At 39.5% G+C, this 25,973-nt stretch overlaps 1 protein-coding gene across 1 annotated transcript in view; it reads right to left on the bottom strand.

Moving 5' to 3' along the window:
* Positions 1–25,657, bottom strand: part of LOC129240606 (uncharacterized) — a 59,484-nt gene extending 33,827 nt beyond the window's left edge. The window contains exon 1 of the mRNA XM_054876513.1: positions 23,127–25,657. Coding sequence (XP_054732488.1) covers positions 23,127–25,503 — 2,377 coding nt within the window. The 5' untranslated portion in view covers positions 25,504–25,657. The remainder of the gene's footprint in view (positions 1–23,126) is intronic.
* Positions 25,658–25,973: the final 316 nt, after the last annotated feature.

The following is a 25,973-nucleotide window of genomic DNA, read 5'->3' as shown; positions in this document are numbered from 1 at the left end:
CTGTTATTTGGGATTTTGGTTTTTTCTACTATTTACACATTCCAGTATTAAACCAAAGATTTGTGGTAATAAAATAAAAAATTTGCTATATTTTAAGCAAACCCACTTTTTAGTCAAATTTTCAAAATTTTTGCTGAATTTCAAAATTTGTGCTAATAAAATAAAAAATTTGCCATATTTTAAGCAAACCCACTTTTTAGTCAAATTTTCAAAATTTTTCCTGAATTTCAAGATATGTGGCAATAAAATAAACAATTTTCCATATTTTAAGTGCACATAGAATCAGGAATACAGCGAATTTAGCTTTAAAATTTTTACCACATTTTCTTGAGTAGTTATACTAACAATTTATGCAAAAAAAATCGTTTTTTTGAATTTTCACAGTGGCGTTCCCCCTCACTTAATTCTCAAGATACAGTTTATCGAATGAAAGAATCAGTGGTTGTGTGAAAGTAATCTTGTGCGTGTGTGTATAAGTACAATCTAAGAGTAATGTAAGTGAACTGACTCAGCACGTTGTCCAACCTAACGAAAGACTGATTCCAAACACTGCCTGTTTACTACCTGGTATAATTTAGGTAGATAATTGAAAAAGTTCGGGTGAGCCTTTTTTTGCGGTCGAGATGCCGTCTATGTATGCATGCCCCGCTGTGTTTCAATCATTTCTGTTTTCTTTAGTTTGCTTATGCCGGCTTAGGACGGTAACCCCGTATATTGTAGACTTACGCGCCTGATAACTGGAATTTTTTTTTCATTTTCGCAGGAACAAAACACACCAAAACTATCAAAACGTTCCAATTAAACCCAACCCAAATATGCCTAAATATTTTTTTACATTCATTTTCCTTATTATTAAACCCACCACTACCCTTCCCCGTCTAATGATACATTTTTCAAATATGTACATATGTAAAGGTGAGTACGCAGTATTTATATCTGAACTTTGATTTATTATTCTTATATCCATAACTCTTTTCAAGACTGATTACTTTGTACTTCCCTGTGATTGCAATAAATTACGTAATTCAATGGCATTCCACAATGGGCGTCAAACGCCAACCAATTGACCGTCATTGAAGGAAATTAGGGAAACACCTGTTAAGTACCGCCGCCTGGCATGAATGTAGGTGTGAAAGTGTATTTGCTTTGCTTCGTATTGACACAACTCAAGTGGCGCTAGCTGTGTGAATTCTTGCCTTATCATTACAATAAAAATAACAATAGTGACAATAATTCTCAGAACTGATAATAAATAGTAGCATAAACAGAAAATGTGAAAGCAGTAACAAAAGGTATGAGAATAGATAACGATGTGCGTGTACATGCACATGCACATACACATACACAAATATACATATACATATATTCAAGTGTTAACAGTTATGCACTCATATAATTAGTCGGCGTCACTATTTAACATCACACAAATTGGCGTCGATGATTACAGTCAAGATATAATTAAAATTGTTGACACCGCAATCCACCAGATCCACTTGCCAGTGAAGTAGAGGGTCTTTCAAAAGTGACGTCCAAATGACAATAGTGAATAATTCCTAGATGCTAGCTCTTTTATGTCATCAGTGACAACCGTCAAGGAGGCATGCAAAATTTTGCTCGCGTTGAAATTATTGAAAGTTATTATGGAAATGGTCGCGCTTTAAGAAAAACATTTCGCTAAATTCGTGATTTTTTTGGTCGAAGTAATCGTTCGAATGAGTCTACAATTCAAAGGTTGGTGAAAAGAATTCTAAAAACTGGTTCTGTCGAGGATAGAAAAAGGACTGGATGCTCTTAAGTGAGCGCCCGTCGGTTCGGCTCCGTTAGGCTTACGATACGATACGATACGATACGAAACGACTTTTTTTGATACGGTGGCATTGATTTCTCAAAGACTAATGAACTGATTTTAATTTTCTTTTTTTCAAAATTTTTGTTATCGCATTGGCTATCGTTGTCGTAGCCGATTTGCAAACTTTTGAAAATAACTATTTTTTTGGGCCTGTTGAAAATAAAAAAAATGCTGAAAAACACACAACGAAATTCAAGTCACCCCAATTTCGTCAAAAAAAAAAAAAAAACGGCTACGTACAAGGATAGCCACTATTGTGTAAATTAATACAATTTTTGGTTTTTTGATTTCAGATGATTATTCATGGTTCTAACGCTGCCACCAGATGACGTAATTTTTTTAACTAGTTACGTTTATTTAGATAAATTTGTCAATTTTCAATATTTTTTAATAAAAATTTACATCAACGTAGTTTAATATATATATAATAAATTGCTTTTTGTCCGATCCTCGTATAATCATTCCTAATTACAAAAAAAAAATTCCCAAAAATCGACTATTTTTTGACCACGCACAGTGGCGTTCCCCCTTAATGGAATTAAAAATTATTATTATTTTAGTAAAATTGCATTACAAAAATTTATTGTTTATTTAAACCCAACATAAAGTTAATACAACTTTATTCTCCGTATGAAAAATTAACAAAGATCACAGAATTCTTGATATTTTTAAGCGACAAAATTATTCACACACTTAAATTTTACAGATAAAATATTAAGTTCAATGAAATTTTAATATGTAGTAGTGAAATTTTAATATTTGTGCCGGATGACTTCATTAAGTCTATTTGGCATAGAGTTAACCAATTTTTTAGCCACATTTGGACCCAAATTTCGCTATGACCCTTTATGGATAGCTTAAGAGACACTTTAATTTTTAAAATAGTTAGTTTTTTTTTGTGAAAGTGTGAAGTAGAAGCCTTTTAGTGAAAAATCGTAAACACCAAAAATGATCAAGCAGTCCTTTTTCACTGTCAGATGTTAGTTATTAATTGACATATCCTTTAAGTTAAAACAGTTAAAAAATTAGATCCTTGAAGTAACATTTAACGAAAAGTGAACGTACAAGCAAAAACAAAATTATTTTTGTAAAATAATTTTTATAAATTTAATTTAGTTTTTTATAAAATAATCTTTAAATTGGAATATCTTGAAAAAGTATCAGTTTTGGACAATATGCCATATAACAAAATTAACCAGAAATTACCCAAATACCAAATACCCAAGAATACTAGATTCTTAAGTATCTAGCACGACTTTCCTGATAACCCTGCATAATTGAGTTAGGTCCGCCTTAATACTGGATTCAAGAACTCGCTATTCATTTCTCCTTTTGCCATGTACGTCATACGAGGAAGTTGGGGAAGCTGTTGTATTTGCTGTTGTATGGATTTTTGCATTTCCTAATACAGGCGGAGGAACAGCATAAGGCGAAGCATTAGCAGCAGTTAACCTATGCTGAGCAACAGAAGCATATGATGGTGACGACTGCACGCTCGCAATGTAAGTTACGGCAGTGCAAGCAGAACTCAGAGAGCCAGAAGCACTACAAACAATATTAAGAGCAAGTTACGGCAGTGCAAGCAGAAGTGAGAGCGCCAGAAGCACTACAATACGAGAATTAACAGCAGGTGGCATTGCACCAATCGTAGTATAGGCAGAGGTTATTTATTTGAGAAGATGGAAAGCTGGGGAGAGTTTTACGTTTTTTACCAGACACATTAGCATGAGAGATGACAACATTAGCAGTCTAAAGTGAGTTGCATTTCACGATTAGCTGCTTTGTATTATCATTTGGGAGATTCCCTTTCGAACAAAAACGCCTCGAAAATTTCGAAACTTGCCCAGTCTCGAAGAACAACAGTGGAATGATGTATGCACCATTATAGGCACTTTTCGTGTACTTCGAAAAGTTGTGAAAACAATCGCGAAAAGTTTTGCTTATTCTACGAATTTGCTTAAGGGGTTATATACAGTTAGAATTTTAAAAAAATCTATTTTGTTTTTATTTTATTTTCTTAATGTTCATATATTTAAGAATGCACACAGAAAATTTAATATCGTTCCGGTGAATATTTCCGAAGTTACACGCAAATTTGAAAAGGCGTTTCAGAGAATTTTTAGGCGTTTCGATTTTTTTCGGTGGCCACGATTTCTCAAAAACGGCTGAACCGATTATTTTGAAATTTTAACACAACCTTCTAAGTTATATTCTCCAGGTATTAATCGAAGGAATAAGAATTCTGATGATTTTTTCTATTTTTTTAGGCAGTTTTTCGCGAAATTTTTTGTAGAAAATTAAATTTTTTTCCTATAGCCGCCATTTTATCAAAAACTAAAATTTTTTATTTTCCCTAACTTTACGTGCTATAATTAACTTTAAAGTAGACATTATTTGAATAATTAAAAATAATAATATTATTTGTTTAACAAAATCGTTCTTTGTAAGAAATTCTCAAAAAACCGTGATTTGTTAGCCTTACAAGTTTATATAACCCCTTAAAGAAAACAAAGAGCAGGAAAAATAAATCTTTAAAGTAGACAAACCGAAAAAACTGAAATCAGCTGAAAAGAACTTGAAGCATAAATACATCACTTTTTTGCCTTTGAGACTCAATTAAGTCGAAAAGGGCTGCTATTATCGAAAACAGCTTAGAGTCAGAGTGGCAAAAAGTCATCATCAAGAAATTTGGTTCAGTTTTCTTCTAAACTCCAATAAATTTTCAAAAAAATTTCCGCATGCGGCGAAGTCCCGTTATTGCTATTTAAAATATACAAAAAAATAAAACAGTAATAGTTGGATATACTTAACGAATTCTAAAATAACTCATACATTTGAAACACCTTGAAAACAAAGTTTGATTTATTGTGAAAAGTTCAGTGTTATACTATTTCGTGAAAATTGCTTTAATATCATTTGAGAATCTTGCGTAGAGACTACAAAATATTTATTAAGCCGAAATTGCTTGAAAGCTTTACTGGATACAACTCAAGTACATAGTTTCTAAAAACTCGTAAAAAGAAAATCCAAACTTTTGCATGAAAAATCATATGTTTGCTTTGAGGTAGTTAAAATCAAGTGCGAAAATTCCGAACAATTCAGGAAAGAAAAATAGTTTCAAATAAATTTGTTTAAAATGCCAAATAAAAGGTTTGATTGAGGGGGGAGCCTGCTTTAGAGGCTTCAAAAAATCGATTTTTTCGTGGATTTTTTTGGGAAGGAAAGAAATATTCGATTGAAACGAAACTTTCTCGTTTTATTGTTATATATTTCAACAGTCTTCTCAAATTTTTTCATTAAAATATATGTCATATTATGCCTGGTACAAGCATTTTGCCGAGGTGCCTCGAGTGTGCAAACCAAAAACCCAAAAAGTTTTTATTTTGGTATAGCATAGCCTCTAGTTAAACCAAGAAAATTAAACAAAAAGTGAGAAATTCAACAATTTTTCGCTAATTCAAAAAAAAATTAGTTTTTTTGGAAAAACAAATTCACTTTAGATTGTTTAAAAAGTGGGTTAATCATAACTTTCTTAAGGTTTTTTAGGTTCAACTAGAAGAGAATTTAATTCCGAATACAATCAATGTTAACTCGTTTCGATAGGACGTTTAACTTTTTCCCCATCTTTCCCGCCAATTAGGAAAAATCACAAAAATAAAAAATGGAGAAATCGCACTTCGAGCGATCCGGCCGCTCGTATACCTGCTCGACGCTTGCTCACAATTTCTTCTGTAACTCTGAAAATATTTTGATTTTGCTTCTGAAATTTTGACGTCACACGCTTGAATAGTTTGGGAAGACATTTATGCAAAAAAAATCGATTTTTTGAAGCCTCTAAAGCAGGCTCTCCCCTTAACCCAATCGCAGTTGTAGAGCGATTTTTAACAATAGCCGCAACAGCAGTACAATTTGTACGTAACCACTAAGTACGCACACACACACAAACACATACACGTACAAATAGTTCTCGTACATGACAACAATCACAACAACCAGAAATAATAAAACAATAAATGTAGCCCCACTTTAGAAACAAAATCGTAATTGCAGGGATAAACCAAAAATGGGAAACGGCAAACAAGAAAAACGGTGCGGCAGAACGCAAAGCGCTGACAGATAAGATCACCAATGAATGCTGACGCGAGCAACGACGCGAATGATAGTCGACGGACAACGACACAAAACGTGGACGCGTACGCGAAACGACAATTTGAATCGCGATGTGACGGCGCCAAAATGTTAGTGCTCGTTTCGGGGGCGTAAATGTCCTAACTATAAGTAAATAACCTACATATGTACGCATACATACACACACACATGCATACATATGCAGCTACATATTTGCTTTATCTACATTACATACAAACAAATCAAACTGTAATCAAACAACCGACGACGATTGATTGAATTTGCGATCTAAGTCAGTCAGTCAAGTCAGCGGTAAATTAAATTTGGAAAATATTTTAATTGAGGTTGAAGTCGAACAGCTAAGGCAGTGAAATTTATATATGTATGTACGTACATACAGTCACGCACACCTTACTTGATACAGAATTCTATGTATGATTTTGTATTTCTGCATTACAATGGAATGAGGGGGCACTTTTTGTATTTTATGTTGAGAAATGAAATCAAACAAAGTAAATTAAATATTTGCATAGTCCGTTCTTGCATTTAAGCAAAATGTGATGAAATATAGAATGCTTACCAAAAAATCGTTTCGATATCAAATAAGGTGTGAGTGACTGTATGTATGTATGTATAATAGTGGCAGATTGAATTTAAGTTTTTGTTTCTGTTTGATGTGTTTTGTGCCGACGGCAGCTCATTAAAGTGCTATAAATCATTGTAAAAGGCAAGAATGCTAAGGATTATAAATTTTCGGCAGCGCCATAAATAAATGAAATATTTGTAAATAAGCGCAAAGTTACATTAACCATTAAGAATTTCTGCGGTTATACTAAATATGCACCCTTTTAGATACATAAGAATCGGGTGTTTGTTTTAGCTGCACGAGAACTAACGATATCGGTAACTGTGTCAGTTTGGGCTATGACTATTGGGTAACTATGGCTGAGCATGGCAAACTATCTTGACACTGGCAAGGTCTGGCCAGTCATCATAAATCATTTAACGCCAGAACAACACTTCCAAATTGTGGACATTTACTTTGAAAAAAAAAAAAAATAAAATAAATATGTTTTCGCGAAGTTCATAGAGCAAAGTGTTGAAAAAGACGCCGAAATGTCGATTCAACGTCGTTTTCAACTTGTTGGCCTTTGTTCTTTGACTACGTGGAAAATTTTACGTTAGGCTCCTGGCTTATTTACTATTATAACTGGCGCTTACACCTTTCTTGGTTGTTTGCCCGAGCTTCTCCTCCTATTTCTGGCGTATGTCTTGATGTTGTTCCACAAATGGAGAGACGGACCTACAGTTTTAAGCAACTCTGAACGGCAGATATTTTTTTATGAGGAGCTTTTTCGTGGCAGAAAAGCACTGGAGGTTTGCGATTGACTGCCGAGGGGCGACCGCTATTAGAAACAACTTTTTCTTCATTTTGGTGTTTCAGCGAGATTCGAACCTCCGATCTCCGAATTCCGTATGGTAGTCACGCAACAAGCCATTCGGCTACGGAGGACGTTCCAAAATGGCTTGCCTGCCTATAAAATTCAGCTCGGCAAAAAATTGGCACCAAAAGATCATTGTTTGCAATTCGGCTCATTTAGTTTTGTTATTCAGATTTATTGGAAAAAGTAGTAAAAAATTGGACTGATCGAATTTTTCAAGTAACTCGTAGCCGTGGCGGACACAACCGGGTATCATTAAAAAAAAAATGCCACAACAATATCTACCAGATTAGCTTCTTCTTCTTTCTTCGCTATTCGTTGTCGAATGTAAGCTATTATACAATTTAAAGTAATCAAAATTTTTTTTAACAATATTTTTTTTTTGTAAAAATTGTTTTTTTAAAATTTTTTTTTTATTTTTCCCAAATTATAATAAAACGAAATTCATTCCAACAATATTCTGTATCATCATTTTAAGTTCTCAAGTACTAATTAAATCAAAAGTCAAACTCAACTGCTCAACTTTTCTTAGATGTCAGTTATTGGCGGAGATGTTAGTTGTTGTTGTTGTCGTAGCTGCATAAACATTCCCCATACTTATATTACATACGGTGAATGCTGCTAGAGTGACAGTTCTTGGCCGGATATAAATCCGGGTCGTTTCGGTAACGCAGAACCGACTGTCGTGGAGATGTTAGTACCATCACCCAGTAACTAAAGATCGACCATAAAACAGTTTTAAAACATTTGCGCAAACATTTTACGTAGATTTCCATTTCTCTGCCTAATATTTTGGGAATTAAAGAGAACGTCGCACAACTGACTCCAAAAGCACTTAATTTTGTCCAAAAGCTGCATCAGAAGCAAGTGGCCTAAGACATGACTTGCTCGAGCTTTCTCTAACCCCACCTTCATAAAACGAATCATAACGGGCGACATGACATGGGGTTACAAATATAATGTATCGTCAACATGGCACCTCGAAAATGAAATCTAACAAAACAAAGATGACTCGCAGAAGGCACTAAAGGCCATACCGCAATTAACCCACGAGGATGTAGGATTAGGTCAAGCGCAGGCATAGTTGTATGGCAATAGATGGGGCCTCTAAAAATGTTGTATAATATACAAATATTTATATTTTGTTTTATTTAACAACTCCGAGTACCTTTTACACCAAATGGAACTCTTGCATTTTCCCGCTAAGAGTTGCTGATCAAAGTAGCCCTCGCAACCCAAAGGCCCACAGCAATTATTTTTACATAAAATTATAAATTATAAAATACGTATTCGCACTACTCGTACAAAGTGTTTCTGTGTGAGAAATAATTGATTGATCAAATGATGTGAGAAATAATTGCAAAAATAATGGCCCTGCTTTTCTGCCGCCTACTGCATATTTTATTGCTCTCCAATGTCTTATTGCCCATTAATTTTTATGACTCGATTGCCCATTATTTATTTTTGAAATATTTAAAATTTTTGCATATAACTTTGAAGTATCTAAAAGTACGCCGCAGTTTTGCATACACTGGGATCTGAAGCTATTTATCTCTCGGCCAGCCAATTCTTCAACTTAGCGAATACATCTACAAATACATACGTATAAATGTGTATATGTGTAGAGAATAACTTCATCAGATTTCCAAACGAAGTCAAAATACAGGCAGCAACAAAGAGGCGAAAAAAACAAATAGAAACTAAATGCATTTGCGGGAATAATTTAAAATAAATAAATATGTATGTATACTATATTTCGCTTAAAATGAGTGCGAGGCAAAGATATCCGCCCATAAAGCGTGTGCAAAAGTCAGGCTAGTTCTTAATGGACTGATAAAGTCGAGTAAAACAGCTGATTACAGCTGATTATTTGAAAGGAAAGTGTTCCATATTTTACACATACATACATACACATATATATAGTTTGTGTATGTGTGTGTGTGTACTCGTAGTTTGTGTGTATTTGCGTGACTGATTTTAAATGGTGAGGAACGAAGTAGCTGAAATAAACTGTAGCAGTTGGAAAAAAATTCAGATGTCAAATGATTTTTTGTTTGCTTCAAAGCAGCACTTTTTAATTAGTTTGCAATTTGTCTGTTTACAGCTGGTTATTTAAAAAGGAGTAATTAACTAGTTTATTGTAAAATAGTTATTAAAAAAGTTATTTATAATTTCTAATTACCCGTCTATGGATGCACCCACCGCTCGTTTAAATTTATTGGCAGCGAAAGAATTTTAAGTTACTACACAAACGGCACCCTAAATTAACTAAACTCAAATAAAGGAACTACTTTTCACCTAATTTCTGATAATTGACACCTACTACTGTGGGCAAAAAGTAAGGTGAATTTGGTTGTAAAATGAAAAATCTTTATTTATTCTTGTAAATCAATTTCATCCCCTTCAAAATAATCCCCTATCGATGAAATACACTTATGCCAACGATTTTTCCAATCCCCGAAACATGCCAAATAGTCCATTTCCGGTATAGCCATCAGCACCTTCCTCGATTCAGCTTTTACCTCCTCAATCGACTCGAAACGCGTTCCCCGGAGTGGTCTCTTGAGTTTTGGGAATAGCCAGAAGTCACACGGAGCCAAATCAGGCGAATACGGTGGTTGCGGAACGATATGCGTGGAATTTTTGGCGAAATGGTCACGAAGAACGAGTGCAGTATGAGACGGTGCATTATCGTGATGCAAAAACCAAGAGTTGTTGGCCCATAATTCTGATCTTTTTAGACGAATTGCTTTACGTAAACGACGCATAACTTTCAAATAATATTCCTTATTAACAGTTTGGCCAGGTGGAAGGAATTCATAGTGCACCACACCACGAAAATCGAAAAAAACTGTCATCATGACCTTTATTTTTGAAAGACTTTGACGTGCTCTTTTCGGTCTGGCCTCGCCTTTAGCACGATATTCGCTTGATTGGTCGGTTGTTTCAGGGTCGTAAGCACAAAAAATCAAGTCTCATCTCCCGTAATGATGCATTTGAGCTTGTCCTGATAGTCTGAAAGCATTGTTTCACTTTGTTTTCGGTACCAAACGAGATTTGACTTTTCGTAGGCCCAAATGGTCTTTCAAAATGGTTTTCACAGATCCTTCTGATATTCCGATCATATCAGTAAGGTCTTTAACAGTCAACCGACGATTTTTGAGTACTAACTCCTTCACTTTATTGACGTGTTGGTCATCTGTTGACGTCGATGGTCGTCCGGAGCGCTCCAAGTCATCAACACGTTCTCGACCCTCTTTGAAGTCTTTGTACCACTTATAAACATTTTTCTGCGACATGGTTGAATCACCAAATGCCTTCTGCAACATGCTAAACATTTCCGCAGCCGAAATTTCATTTCGGAAACAAAATTTGATGGCACTTCTCTGCTCAATCAAATAAAAATCGAAAAATGCACTCTTGGTCGTTTGGTAAACACAAGCGTAAATATATTACTGATAATGGCATTCACATGAAAGTTGGCCCAGATGTTAATAACAGTGCTGCCAACTCATGAAAAAAATAACTAGAGCAAAATTTTAATCCCGCGAAGTTTGACAAATAAATTCACCTTACTTTTTGCCCACAGTAGTATACTTCTAAATAGACGTTTTCCAAAGCTTTGCCTGAAATTTGAGGTGTGAATGGAGGGGCTAACAGTTTTGTGACGACTACGGATGGCAGACTATTTTGATGACAGAAATATTCGCAACGGTTTGCCATTAGCAACTGAGGTGCGACTACTAATAGAATAAAACTTTTTCGTCAAGAAAATCACTTCACTTGATTTCTCCCTGCACCGAGAGATTTGGTAACTCCTGAGACACTCACACTTTGGTTGGTTTTTAAGGTGCGTAAAATTGACCTTTGACCTGTAATGTCTCCGCCATTTTAGTGCCTTGTAACTAACATAAAAAGTTCTATAGAATGCAATTTTTGGCTCTTTGCTAGCGAAACGGTGTATATTTTTTACTTACGCAGACCAAGGTGGGCCGGTCGGTTGGCATCAACAAAACGCATGAGCGCACAAATCTGCAGTCGCAATGACGGAATTACATGAATTAGGCTTCGAATTACACCGACATTCAGCATCCAGTCTTCATATTTATTGGAGGTTGAATTAGTTTTAAAGGTTTTTTTCGAAGATTTGGGGCTTTATTGTGAAAAAACGGTACAAAATATTTTATTCGAAGTATTGGGCATCGCTAGCTACGCCCATCTTTCGGGCAATTTCCGGATGCCGTTTCTCCAAAATTCTGGCCGCTGCTTGGCTATCCATGACTCAACCCATATTTTGGTAGCCTCGTACGAGGAGAACCGCTGGTCCGCCAAATCGAGACTCATATGCCGGAACAAATGATAATCGGAGGGAGCTATGTCTGGACTATACGGCGGGTGGGGTAACACTTCCCAGCCAACCGTTCCAAGGTATTTTTTGACATGTTGAGCAACATGTGGCCGAGCGTTGTCATGTTGCAAAATAACCTTGTCGTGCCTTTTTACCGTTTCCGGCCGTTTTTCTTTCAATGCCCGGCTTAAACGCATCAATTGCAGTCGGTAACGATCCCCCGTGATTGTTTCGCCCGGTTGGAGCAGCTCAAAATATACGACGCCGACCTGATCCCACCAAATGCAGAGCATGATTTTCTTGGAGTGAATATTCTGCTTGACCGTCGACGTTGATGCGTGGCCGGGCAAACCCCATGATTTTTTGCGTTTTGGGTTATCGTAGTGGATCCATTTTTCGTCGCCAGTCACCCCCCGATGCAAAAAACCCTTCCGATTTTGTCACTCGATCAGCAATTCGCACGTAAAAAATCGCCGTTCGACGTCGCGCAGCTTCAACTCGTAGGGGACCCAATGTCCTTGCTTTTGGATCATTCCCATCGCTTTTAGACGCTTGCAAACGGTTGATTTATCAACGCCCAATGATTCAGCAAGCTCTTCTTGGGTTTGGCACTAGTCCTCGTTTACCAATTCCCCTAATTCCGCGTCCTCGAACTTTTTGGGCTGGCCAAGACGCTCCTTGTCTTCGGTGTGAAAATCACCACTTTTGAATCGTCGAAACCAGTACTCACATGTTGAAATCGACGGAGTATGGTCTGGGTAGGCCTCCTGCAGCAATTCACGGGCTTGGGCTGTATTTTTTTTCAAATTGAAGCAGAAAAGCAAAGCTTCCCGCAAATTGCGTTTCGACGGCACGAACGTTGACATACTCGGAGCACGAAAACACTGCGTTGTTTATACTTCAGCGAAATTACAGATACTGATAAACAAAGCCTAGGGATGAGGCTTTGTCATGAATATATATTCAGTATTGCCAACGCGATAAAGTGATAAATAGCGCCATCTATGTGTCACTTTTAAAACTAATTCAACCTCCTAGTTGGATGCAACTCTATTCACTGTTTCCAAATATGAATAAAACACATCGAAGGGGGATGAAGCGGTCTTAGTTGAAACGAAGGTTTATTTTCAAAACCTTTAATCGTCAAACTTTTCATATAGCACGAAAATATGGGCAACGTTCAATGAATTGTGGAAAAGTAAAACATGTTTTTTTGTTTTCGTTTTTTTTTTTTTTTGCCAAGTAGAATGTTTCTCTCTCTTCGGGGCCTTATTGCACCACCCTCGTATGTTTATATGTACGCACTCAACCTCAATGCCGTTCTGTTCCTACTAGTATTTTTGTTATTGAATGCTGTTGATGAATGAAATTAAAAACGCGTCGACAAAAATGACTGCAGAAATGCAAAAACAAAACAAAAAAACATTTAAGTTCAGCAAAACTAATAAAAAAAACAATGCAAAAGCGGCGCAAAGTAGCAGAAACAGTAGCGAAATAAAAATAATACACATTAAACGGAGCAAGAAAATATAAAAGGAAAAGCAAACAAAACAAACAAAAAACGCAACAAAAACAACAAACAAATAAGAAACAAAAACAAATGAGCCATTGCGCTGGCCATAAAACAAAAGGCAACGCAAATCCAACGCAAAGCAAACAAGATTAAAACAAAAAGCGCTAAGCAAATACGCAAAGCGTACGGAATCAGCGAGTGAGCGAGCGAGCGAGCGAGTGAGTGAGTGTGCGCGCTGAACCGCAACGCCAACAACGTCGCAGCCGCAGCCGCAGCCAACTGTATGCAATGCGGCATAGAAGCGCGTCGTGGCAGCGCAACAAATGCGAGCGGGAAGTTGTATGCATAAACTTACTGCCTTTATCGTGTCTGATTGCAATGAGGAAGGAAGCATCGACGAAGAGTAGCAATCAGAGTTAGCCACGGCCTCAACGCAATGGGTGTGCGCGGGCAGCTAGCGATGGATGAAGAAGTTGACGCGCGGTGCGAACATTCACAAGCAAAATATGTGCGATTTTTGTTGGTTTCTTTTTTCCTTCTTTCTTTCTTTCTTTCTTTTTTGACCAAACCAACAACTAGCGCACAAATGCGGCAACTGCAATAAACGGAAGCATAGTTGCAATAATGATGTCTCTGATGCTTGAAGAGTTGCGGCAGTGTGTGTGTTTGTGTGCATGTGCCTGTGCCTGTGCCGCTGTAATAGTGGTGGTGACGTTGACGGCAGCCACAAACTGCAGTAAGTGAGTTGCAATAGTAGAATAAAATTTAATCATTATTATGAATGTTGCTGTTGCTGTTGTTGTTGCAGCTGCTGCCACTATGATGTTTTACCTTGTGATTGTTTGTAATATGGTAATTGCTTTTGTCGTTGCTAGTTTCATTGCAAGTAGCATAGTTTTTGTCTGCTTCCGTCGTTGAATTAAATTTGAAAAAGTTGCCCTTTCACGTTGCGCTGATGCGTCTCACATACATACTCGTATACACACAAACACACACACATTTCAAACGTTGCTTGTAAAGCCCTGTGAAAAGTGTAACTAGGTTAGGCAGTAATACCGAGAGTAGGCACACTGTAACCAGCACCACTCTGCACCGGAGTCTAAAGATATGAAAAGCTACTGGAAATAAATTATTAACAATCCGATGTCCGTCTAACCCAGCTCTGCATTACATCGGAGTACCTAAATAACCAGTTTAGATTAGGCTATTTTGCAGCTACAAATTTATTTTATACCGACCACGAACGGCAGATGGTTTTTTATGCAGAGTTTTTTTTTTATGGCAGAAATACACTCGGAGGTCTGCCACTGCCTGCCGCTGTTAGAAAGAACCGTGTTTCAGGGCCTCAGTCGGTTGCGAACTGAGCAAGCCACACACCCTCTGTTTCACAAAAGGATACACAGATACCTTTCCTGAGAGGATCGAGTGGAAAACAAACCCAAAATGGATGAATGATGATTCACAAAAATGGTACATTGATGGATCAAAAACACCTTATGGTGTAGAAGCAGGAGTAGTGGGGCCCAGAATCCACAAATCATTCACTCCCACCAGGGACACCACCATCTTCCAAGCGGAACTATACGCAATAATGGAAGCAGCAAACATCATGCAAAGTAGAAACCACAAGAGAGTAAAGATTAAAATACTCTCGGACAGCCCATCAGTTCTAAAAGCTTTAGATAGCTATGCCTACAACTCAAAAACTCTCTTAGAATGCCACAAGCCACACAATAACCTGGCATCCAAAAACAATGTCTCATTAATTTGGGTACCAGGACATGAGGGATATGACGGCAATGAAAAGGCAGACTTTCAAGCCAAAAAAGGGGCAGATGTAAACTTCATCGGACCTAGTCCCATGTTCGGATTCAACAAAAACAGCCTAAAACAAAAAGTAAAATACTGGGCCAAAACTCTATTAAATCAGCATTGGAACAACGTAGAGGGTCTTAGACACTCCAAAAAGTTCCTAAGTTTCAAAGCTAAAAGAGCTAACATGGCCCTCACGTTAAACAAAAAGCGCATTCGCACTCTCTCACAGGCGCCCTCACGGGTCACTTCACCTGCAACAAACACTTACATAAATTAGGCATAACTAACACCAGCACCTGCAGATTTTGCTGCGAAGATGAGGAGTCTATAGAACATCTCATCATCGAATGTCCGGGGTTGACGCACAGAAGGAAAAAAGTTTTTAAACAAGTGCGCCTCTGCAAGTCCCTACATTTATGGCACAACATCGAGACGCACATCACAAGCAGTAGAAGAAGCACGGCTAAACACCAAATAGAGGGTGTAAGTGGTGTGTTACACACTTTATATCTTATCACGCACAAACCTATTCGGCTATTAATGGTACACTTTTGTTTTCTCAAAAGACGGCTTAACACATGGGCTGAAAAGTCACGGGCCTAACACATAGATGGCACTAGTTTTATTGCATTCACCTCTTTGTCAGTTAGTACTAACCTTGAGAAGACAGCTGTTCAAATTTCATGATATTCTAATATTCGAATCTAATTTCATGATTCGCTAAGAGTGACGCTACTTTTGTTTATTTTCAAAACAATGGATCAAAAAGTACTTTCGTGAGAAAATATATCGTTCAAGCGCAGCAATGGCTTGACAAGTGTTGGGGACTTCACTTCATGAGAAACAACAAGAAAACGATGGTTTGCTGACTTCAAACGTGAGCGCAAAGACATCGATGATGCGTAGCGCAGTAGACGTGCATGTGCATGTGCAGCAAAAAACATAAAAGAGATCCACAATGAAAACACATAAAAAAGATCCACGAAAACATTTTGAATTATCAAAAAGTGAAGTTGCGTGAGTTAGCTGACATCGTAAAGATATCGAAAGAACGCGTGGACTTTATAGTGCTTGAGCATTTGACTATGAGAAGCTCTGTTCAAAGTGAGTGCCGCGTTTGCTCACTGTTAACCAAAAACAACTCAGTCACAAGTCGGTCAAAACAATGGCAAAACTACATCAATTGAACTTCGAATTGCGCCCACATCTATCCTATTCGCCGGATTTGGCTCCCAGCGACTACTGGCTGTTTGCAGACCTAAAAAGAAATAAGAAATTTCGCTCGAATGAAGAGGTTTTCGCTGAAACTGAGCCCCATTTTGAGGCAAAAGATAAATCGTTGTACAAAAGTGCTATTGAAATGTTAGAGCGGCGCTGAAATGAATAAAATAATAAAAAAAAATTAATAAAATATATTTTGAGGAAAAAAAACTTTTTTTGTTTTGTTAGGCCCGGGACTTTTCAGGCCATGTATTAGTTGCCTTTTCGAATTATTGGAAAAAGTCATTATCCGAAAAAAACGAAGCTTCCAAGTTAAATGATGAAGATGTCAACTGCAGGCTAAACAAAGCAAGCGGATATTCATTCGGGCGAATGCGAACAGTATAGGGGAGTTCGCAAAACTGCAGGCGCACTAAACTGCGAGTATTCGGCTCATGCGTGAAGTCCGTATTGTTGTATGGAAGCCAAACATGGCTTGTTTCCAACACCATCTCACAGAGGCTACAATCTTTCGTCAACAAATGCCTCTGCATCATCTGTAGAATATTCTGGCCAGACACCATCAGCAGCGACGCGCTGTGGAGGCTCACGAATGCAGAAATCAAATGCAGAAATTGGGGATGGAAAGGTCACACGCTTAGAACTGGACTGAAACGAGCAAGGGAGCAGAGGTGGCAGCCGACCAAAAAACACTTGGAGAAGGTCGACGTTCCACGAGCCGGAGATGCCGACATCTCACAGGTGTGCAAAAGAACAGCACCGCATCGTGTATGATGGAAGAGTCCTGTCGAGGCTCTATGCTCCCAAGAGGAGTGAATAAAGAAAAGGGGAGAAAAAATATGTGGGCTCTGCTCGCTTGACGAAAAATTTCCATGTGAAAGCAATAACAAAGTTATCGAGTGAGATGAGACGCTAGCGGGCATCGTTATAGTTCACGAAACTTGTATAACTCACTATTTTCAATGCTGCCTAATCTCCGGTCAAGTTTTATTAGACCGCATTCGCACTGGACAACTTTTGTTGTTTGAACTTTGTGACTTTTTTGTAGATGTTCCTGTCGTTCCTGTTTTTGGTCCCCAGTTGACTTTATTTCAGGCAGCATTTAATAAATTTAAGTTCCAAGGCGACTTCTGCCAATGGTGATCTGACCCGACTCCTCCTTAATAGAGGAGAGCTCAAGGGAAATCGCAGGCGACTACTGCCATTGGTGGCTGACACCCTAATTCTCTATGTAGCACCCATCTGGGTAGGGGCCAAAAAGTGTAGTCTACGGTAAGTCACCCAGATGGTGTCTGAGGATAGAGCTGAACGACTGCTAACAATAGGCCGGTGGCAACAGCGGTGGGATCAATCACAAAGCGGACGTTGGACCTACAAAGTCATACCTGGTTCATGAGAAAACATGGAAACACTGACTATCAACTCTAGCTCAGTTGCTCAGCGAATGCGTCTGTTTTCAGGAATACCTGCACCGTTTTAAGCTGGCAGACAGCTCTTTCTGACCAAACTGCCCGAATACTGACGAAAATGCAGAACCGCTTCAAAGAGGAACGAGCTATCCTCGAACAAGTCCTAGGTCATCAACCAGCTCCAGCAGCTTTATACGAGACATGTGCATAGCCAGCGGTAAGTAGGAGGTAGACCAAACGGGAATCGGGACTATCCTTAAAAAAAAAGTGCGCAGCCAACAACAACATTCAGGGAAATAAGAACACAAAGGGTGTGGACAAAGTACGAGCATCACAAGTAATGAGTTAAAGCTGCAAATGTTGCGCTATATGAACGCGGCCTTGCTAATACTCATTAAGTGCTTGCAAGCAAATGTAATTTTTGGCAGTGCTCTTTTCCAGTGCTACCAACATTTATTTATTTTTACCAGTTGCTTCATCTATTTGCCACTTGCAAACGAAGGCACCTAATATAGATTTATTTTTACTGCACGAAAAATTGTTTATTTTAGTAGTAAACAAATCCGCGAGCATTCAAAACAGGCACTAATGAAATTCGGTAAAATTTCGTGCACAAATCGTGTAAGCGGTGATTGCTACTTCGGATAAACCTACGGCGTCGCCTGCGTTTTCGAACTGGTCCAAAGCAGCACAGCACTGTAACACTACGTAACACTTCAGATGGTCCCATTCAGCATAACTTTGTGCCTGGTTGGTAAGTAGTACCCTTTGTGCTGTGCACAAAAACTAGTAGCAACGGTACAACGGTGCTCAAATTTTTGCCGGGTAAATATCTGTAGCACACACACATACAGAAACAAAAGCAATTTTTACACCACATGCTTAATAATTCTATATATGTATATGGACATGTGCGAGTGTGTGTGTGTGTGTGTGTCTCATTTACGGGTGTGTTGAATAAATTATTTCGGTCTAGTGGATATTAGCAGAGCGTGAAGTTGACAACAAAAAGAAATTAAAACAACAACAACCAACGAGAATCAGCGCTCAGTGTACGAGGAAGTGAAGAAGCAGCAACAAATAGTAAGAAATGTATCGAGAGCGGCGGCACGCTCGCATAGATGTACGTATGTCTGTATGCAGGTAGATACTACAAGTTGTTGTGTTGTAACTGGAAAAATTTTACTTAAAAACTTCTTACAAAAAGAGTGGAAAACAGAAATCTTGCGGTGGGGATCGGAAGATTTGGAAAAAACCAAAGCGCCATTATGGCGAGAAACCAAACAAAAATCTTCAAATTGCTTCTAAAACTGTTTTCCCGCAAATGAGACCAAATCAAATCTATGTTCGCATTATGAAACGAATAATCAGACGGTCGAGAAAAGCATGGAGATCTTTTAACTAACTTCATACGAATCTGCCTTTGGTACTTGTGCGAGCCTTAAGACGCGAGCAAGCTGGATCTCGCCCTCACCAAAACTATGTTCACCAGGCCAACACTATACGCATTATAGTAGAACAATCAGTTGAGTGGCGCTCTCCGCTTTACATGCCGGTCGTTGACTTTAAGCAGGCATTGCACAATCAAATGAGCCGCAATATGACTGGCGTTGAGTAGAAAGAGAGTTCGCGCTCAGATAATCCGCCTCATCAGAGCCCTTTGGAATAACTTCGAACGCGCTATGCTACACAACGGCAGAGCAGCAGCGACCGATTCACCACCCACGTAGGCGTAAAGCCACTTCGCCACTGTCTTGCGACTTCTCTTCGCCACTCTCTTAGACGGCGTTATGAGCCGCCAATAGACGCTGCACAAAAGAGGTATCGTATGAAGTTTCACCAGATATCTAGAGGACCTAGACTTCGCCAATGACATCTACATACCTCCTCTCTCACAAACTCACTGATATGCAAGCGCGAGCGGACAGATTAGTTTCGCTGGCACGCAAAATCGATTCCGATGGGATCCTATCCAACAATATTCCAGGCAGAAATACATGCCATTGAAATATGTGTGAGAGAATGCCTTAGAAGGAAACTGAGAGGTACTCACATCTACATACTTTCAGATAGCCAAGCGGCTTTAAAAGCCCTTCTATCAACAACCATCACCTCTAAATTGGTAAACGATTGCCTCAACCTCCTAAACACGTTAGGAAACCTCAACACAGTAACACTATGTTGGATTCCGGGACATGAAGGACATGAGGGAAATGAAATGGCTGACCACCTTGCAAAACAAGGAGCAAATATGCAACTTACTGGTCCTGAGCCTTTCTGTGGACTGACAAAAGGCCACATTAATAAATTCCTTAGGAAATGGGAGGAAAGAAAACTTGCCGCACACTGGCTAAACTGTGCCGGTCAGCGTCAAGCCAAACTATTCCTAAGTCCCAACAAAGGAATATCTGACAAACTTTCTCACTAAACAGAGTAGATCTGCGTCTTTTAACCGGATACCTTACAGGTCACTGCAGCCTGAGGTACCATCTAAACAATATTGGTCTATCCGAGACCAATGTCTGCCGCTTTTGCGAAATGGACATAGAAAGCTCAGAACATGTGCTTTGTGAATGTCCTGCGTTGGGCAGACAACGACTTCACCACCTTGGTGGTATCGTAGTATCTCCATGCAATCTTTGGAACAACAAACAAAAAACTGTGCTAAAATTTCTAAAAAGCCTAAAACTCTAGGGTTACAAAATAGGCCTTTCACAATAGATCAGCTCTGGTCGCAGTGCGTAATGGCCTTCTAATAATAATAATATTAGAAATGTTTGTTGCTAAGAAAAGATTTAATGGAATGAATTTTAAAATAAAAATTCTAGCTTTAATTGTATATACATTTATTACTAATTTTAATCAAATTATTTTCTGAAATTTCTGAAAAAATTCATATTTTTGTTGCACTTTTTTGGCAATTTTTCTGGGCTTTATTATTACGTTAAAAGTTTATCGTTTACACTTTCGCAGCATAAATAATATATCGATACTTTGCTTTCGATACCAATAAAAATTTTAGTATCGTTACGTACTTCTCGATAGATCTTCTGATACAGATATCAATAATATTTTTTTTGTATCGCGACATCCCTGCCAATTAGATTCTTCTTCCAACGGGCAGACTAGTCAAAGTCCAAAAGTCGATTACTAGCATCTCAAAGCATACAAAATTCCAAAAATATATCACAGCTCAAAAAGAAAAATCTTCAAGAAATTTTGCTTCTAGACTTAATGAAGAAAAGAAAAGATCCTTTGCAAAAAAAAACATAGACTCGGCTGGCTACTCAAGACGGTATACAAGACATATCATTCGGAAAACACTTTGTTTAGTAATTTTTTCGGACTTTTAAAATCAAAAAAGGGTAAAAAAGCGGTTTTTCATTTTTGAACGTCCGCCATTTTGTCAAATTTTATTTTTTGTTTTTAGGACTGTAGTTCACACGATAACGACATTCAAACTGAGCAAGAACCTTTTGGTCTTTTTAATTCCAGACAACTGTGAGTGTCGGAATCCGTGTCGTACCTTGTTTTGGAGGACCATTTTTGAAGGCTGACAACTTTTTTAACGAACCTCGTATGACCAAAAAATTTTTTTATTTTTTAACAATAGATCAAAAAATAAAATGCGCAAAACAAAAATTAAAAATCTTTTTTTGTTTACGTTTTACAGGCTTTTAGAAAAACACCCAAAAACACCATTTCAAGTGAGGCGAGGGCCTTAAGGCAGTATTGCGTTCACTTTCGTGATTACTCAAAAATTTGCCACAAATTTACTTAAAATCTGGCAAATTTCGTGGCCATTTACTTTCTCAGAGAGCATTGAAAAGGTATATGTTTAACACTTTGTCTATAGCTCGTGTCTAATGGCCCCGGATCAGATTTAATTGTATGCCCAGATTTGTCAAGATTTGATGCTTTTCAACTCTGAAACTCTTCACTTTGATTATTGCTATGCCTTTCTCAATATTCTAGAAATATTATTTGTTTTTAATAATTGGTATTGCTAATACGAATTTCCGAGTGGGAACTACCATCCGAATGATGTGTAACGCTTGTTTTTTTTTGTGGTAGGCAAGAAGTTGTCTAGATGAGGAAGAGGAAGAGACGCTCCTGCACCTTTCGTGCCACTGTCTTGCCTATCCAGACGTAGACTTCCCATTTTAGGTAGACAATTCTTTAATGAATTGCAAGACTAAGTTCTGTCGAAATCAAGAACCTTACAGGGTTTGATTGAAAAGTAATGAGCCTTCCCGCGCGGAGCGTGTGCCAAGCGATCAACCGAATCGACTGGTGGGGGAAATGATCGTTGGACCTTCCCCTTCCACTAGAAACCGGTCCCAGTTCGCTGGCAACAGGGGTGCAGTCAACATCGCTCCGCGCGTGAAAGCTGTTTTAAAAGTGTGTTAGGATTTTGCAGTGGCAAAAATACCGCCATCGTTGGAGCAACGTTACTCGATCAAATTTTGCGTAAAGCTAAACAAAACGAGTACCGAAACCATTGGGCTACTCAAGGAGGCTTACGGGGACCAATCTCTGTCCAGTGCCCAGGTAAAACTGTGGCACAAGTCGTTCAAGGAAGGCCGGGAGGACGTCGAAGACGAACAGCGATCTGCAGGCCTTCGACGACGCAAACAGACGAAGATGTGAACCGGGTTCGTGATTTTTTGAACATTGACCGTCGTGCTAGTCTACGTGAGATCCCTACAGCCCAGACCTGTTCCCTCCGGACTTCTTCTTGTTCCCGCGCCGAAAACTGAAGGGGAGGCGTGTCGACTCCATCGAGGCGATCCAAAAACAGCCGAGTTGAACGCGGTTCCGGCGGATGAGTTTAAAAAATGTTTCCTGCAGTGGAAGGACCGCTACCAGCGGTGTATTGACACTCAAGGGTCCTATTTTGAAGAATTTTAGTTGTATAAGCCAAAAGGTTTAATAAAACTGCTTAGGAAAAATAAAGGCTCATTACTTTTCAATCAAACCCTGCATACAATTTTTGAAAAATACACACTGGTTTTAGGAGAGAAAAGGACAAGTTCCCCAAGCGGCATCACAATGGGCTATGAGCCTGAGCCAACCGCTTCAACCTAACTTAACCTTGGGGTCGAGAGTTGCATCACAAATAACCAAGGAGATTTGCATAAAAAATTACGTGTAAAAAATTAGCTCTTTGTTTTCTTTAAATAAATATTAAAAATAAAATAGAAAACAAAGGTACGAGAATAAACTCCGCACACAAAAGCTGCGATATTTGCAATGTGCCGCGGAGCAGAAAAATTAGCGGATATTGCATTTGAAAATTGTACAAACACATTAAATATTTTTAGCACCTCATTTCTTCCGCTACATTTTTGATTCTCTTTAAATCCTTGTAAATCAATAATAATTAAAACTTTCAACTCACCATAATTTTCGCTCACCGCATCCTTGACTGCTTCGACAACGCGCCGCGTCCTCCTTATCGGCTGGCCAAGAATGGTGAAGTTGCGCAAATCGACTTGCTGCACAAAGAAAAGATAGGTGCGTTGCAGCTCCAACTCTTCGCCGGGCACCAAACCGCGTGGCCGCAGTTGTTCGCGATAGATGTCACACTCGCCGCTGCTGTTGATGTAGGCGAATTGCAGACGTACAAATTGTTCGCGCTTCACCTGATAGCCAATTTGCTGCTTGTATGCGTTCAACACTTGCACTGTGGCGGCGAAATTGTGTCGGCGATCGGGTGACATTGAAGTTATTTTGCCCTCGAATACGATGGGCGCCTCGAATGCCAGTTGGGCCGGATCGCGCGCCGAACAATAGCGACGCGATCGTTTGTGTGCGCGTTGGCGTTGATTGTGTTTCCTGTTGTTGTTGTTATTGCTGTTGTTGCGATTATGATTGCGATAGTAGTTGTTGCTGTCGCCATTATTGTGTTGATGCTTATGCGTGTGTTGTTGCTGAAACGGCTGCTGGCGTTGGAAAATGTTGCCACTGATTTGCTGCCAACTGCTGCTGCTGGCGCTGTTGCTCTGCTGCAGGCGTTGAAAATGTTGCTGTGAATTCGTTTGTTGGCCCAATGTAGATCCACTGTAGAAGCCACTGCTAAATTTGCCATCTACACCCTGCGATGAGCCAAAGATGTGTGAGTCACGACGTGAGCGCGCCGCTTGGTCTTGCTGCAGCTGTAGCTGCTGCTGTTCGCGCTGATGTTGCAGCATGCGCCGTTGTTGCTCTGTCAGTCCACCACGATTGGGCAGCGAGGAGGGTATTTCATAAGCCGCTATGCGGTAGTGTGTGGCCGGCCAGAGGTGTACAATGCGCGTCAAATTCTTGCCGTTGACCAATTGAAACACTTTCTTGGTGGGGTATTGCATGATGGGTATTTGCGTGCTGGTAGACGAGTGTGGCACTGTATGAGCAACACCAGGCGCTAGCAAAGGTTCTGTGTCCTGTTTTTGTTGTTGTTGCTGCTGCGAAAGCCAATGCTGACGCTGCTCGGCAGTGACATGGCGCCGTGCTTTGGAGCTGCGCCTGCCAGATTCATATTGCTGCGCACCATGGCTATGGGGGTTCACTGCTGTATTTTGTTGTAGTTGTTGTTGCAGTGGTTGTGGTTGTAGATGTGGCATGTTCATATTCCACTTGCGGCTGTAAGGATTATTGTTGTTAAGCTTATACGCTTTAAATAGATTAGTTATGTGACTATTTTTTTTATTTGGAACTTTTTGTTGTTGCCGCCCCTCATCGGCGGCATCATCATCATTCGACGCATGCTCATTAACGTCGCCATCTTCCATATCGGCATCGCCATCGTCCTCATTATCCACATCCAGGGCCAACTCTTCATCCTCCTCATCTGCCATCGCCTTTGCCACCTCCGCCACTTCCTCTTCGTCATTATCATCACCATCAACATCATCAACGTCATCATCATCGGCGGCAACATTTTCATCATTAGCAACATGTTGCACACTGAACTGGGGACTAAATACTGTTTGTGGCGCTACTGCTAACAGCGCTGTTGTTGCTGTTGTCGTTGTTTCTGTGGCTGATTGCATAGAACTGGAGGAATTGAAGGTTGCCGGCACTGCGCGGCGATAATGCGCATACGCCAGGTTGTCTGCATAGGTGCCAGATGCTTGCTGGCTTAGCTGCTCTTTTTCATGTTGTTGCTGTTGCTGTTGTTGTTGTTGTTTTCTACTTTTACTGCTGTCACTGTTGCTCACTACACTACTACTGCTAAATATTCTACTGCTGCTGCCACTGCCACTGCCTCCACTCCTATAACTATTGCTACTGTGCAACCTTTTCTTACTGCTGCCCATATTTCCCTCCGCCCCCGCGCTTCTTCTGCCCATTAGCACATTGCCAACGTCTAGAGCCTGCACTAGACGACTATCGTAAATGTTGCTATCTACGTCGTCGCCATCGACGGGTATGTAATAACTTTCTTCTATGATGTCGCCAACAGTTTCCGCTGCTGGTGCTGTGAGGCTGTGGGGCAGTGATACTGATTGTCGTGCTGCTGCAGCGGCTGCTCTGTTCGTTGCCGTGACTGTTGCTGGTACATTGGCAGTTATTGCCGACGCAGACGCAGTGGCAAACGCATACGCAGGCGCTCTGACACTCCGACTCACATGCATGAGGGTGGTGGTGTTGCTGTTGGTGTTGGTTGTGTTGCATGTGGCCGGCGATGCGCACAGACAGAGCAGCAGCAGGGTGAGCAGCAGTAGCCGCCACATGACGATGGACATTTGCAGTTTCGTGTTTAGACTCCATTTGCGCAATACTCGCGCATACATGGCGTCCGCCCGTGGGAGAGTTTGTAGCAACTCTACAACGACGCACAGAATACTCGGAGTTGAAATAAGTGTGACGACAACAACAATATGCGTTTATGTTTTATTGTTTGCGTCTGAGAATCACTGCGTGCCTGTCTCGCTCTTGCTAACTGTTTCTCACTCACTAAGCAGCGCGGATTCGTAATGAACCGAGTAATGTTTATTTTGGCGTGAAAGAAAAAAAAATATTTTTTCTTGTTTCAAAGAACTTTTGTTTAAAAAAAAAAAAATAACGAAGTGTGTATTTCGAGAGGATCTCTTTGTGTGCCCAGTTTAATATCACTCAGTCACTTTGTGTTGTTGTTGCCAATAATTTCTTTCTGTTTGTTTTTGCTTTTGCCTTAACTGCTCAAATGCTTCTGGGTGCCCGCTGCACAGCTTTTAGCCTTGGCCGCGTGTCCGTGTTGTTGTTTCTGCATGAAATGCTGCCG

The sequence above is a fragment of the Anastrepha obliqua genome, chromosome 3, assembly GCF_027943255.1.
Source record: "Anastrepha obliqua isolate idAnaObli1 chromosome 3, idAnaObli1_1.0, whole genome shotgun sequence".
Classification (NCBI taxonomy): domain Eukaryota; kingdom Metazoa; phylum Arthropoda; class Insecta; order Diptera; family Tephritidae; genus Anastrepha; species Anastrepha obliqua.
Note: the sequence above shows the minus strand (reverse complement) of the source record. Positions and strands in the feature narration are given on the sequence as shown.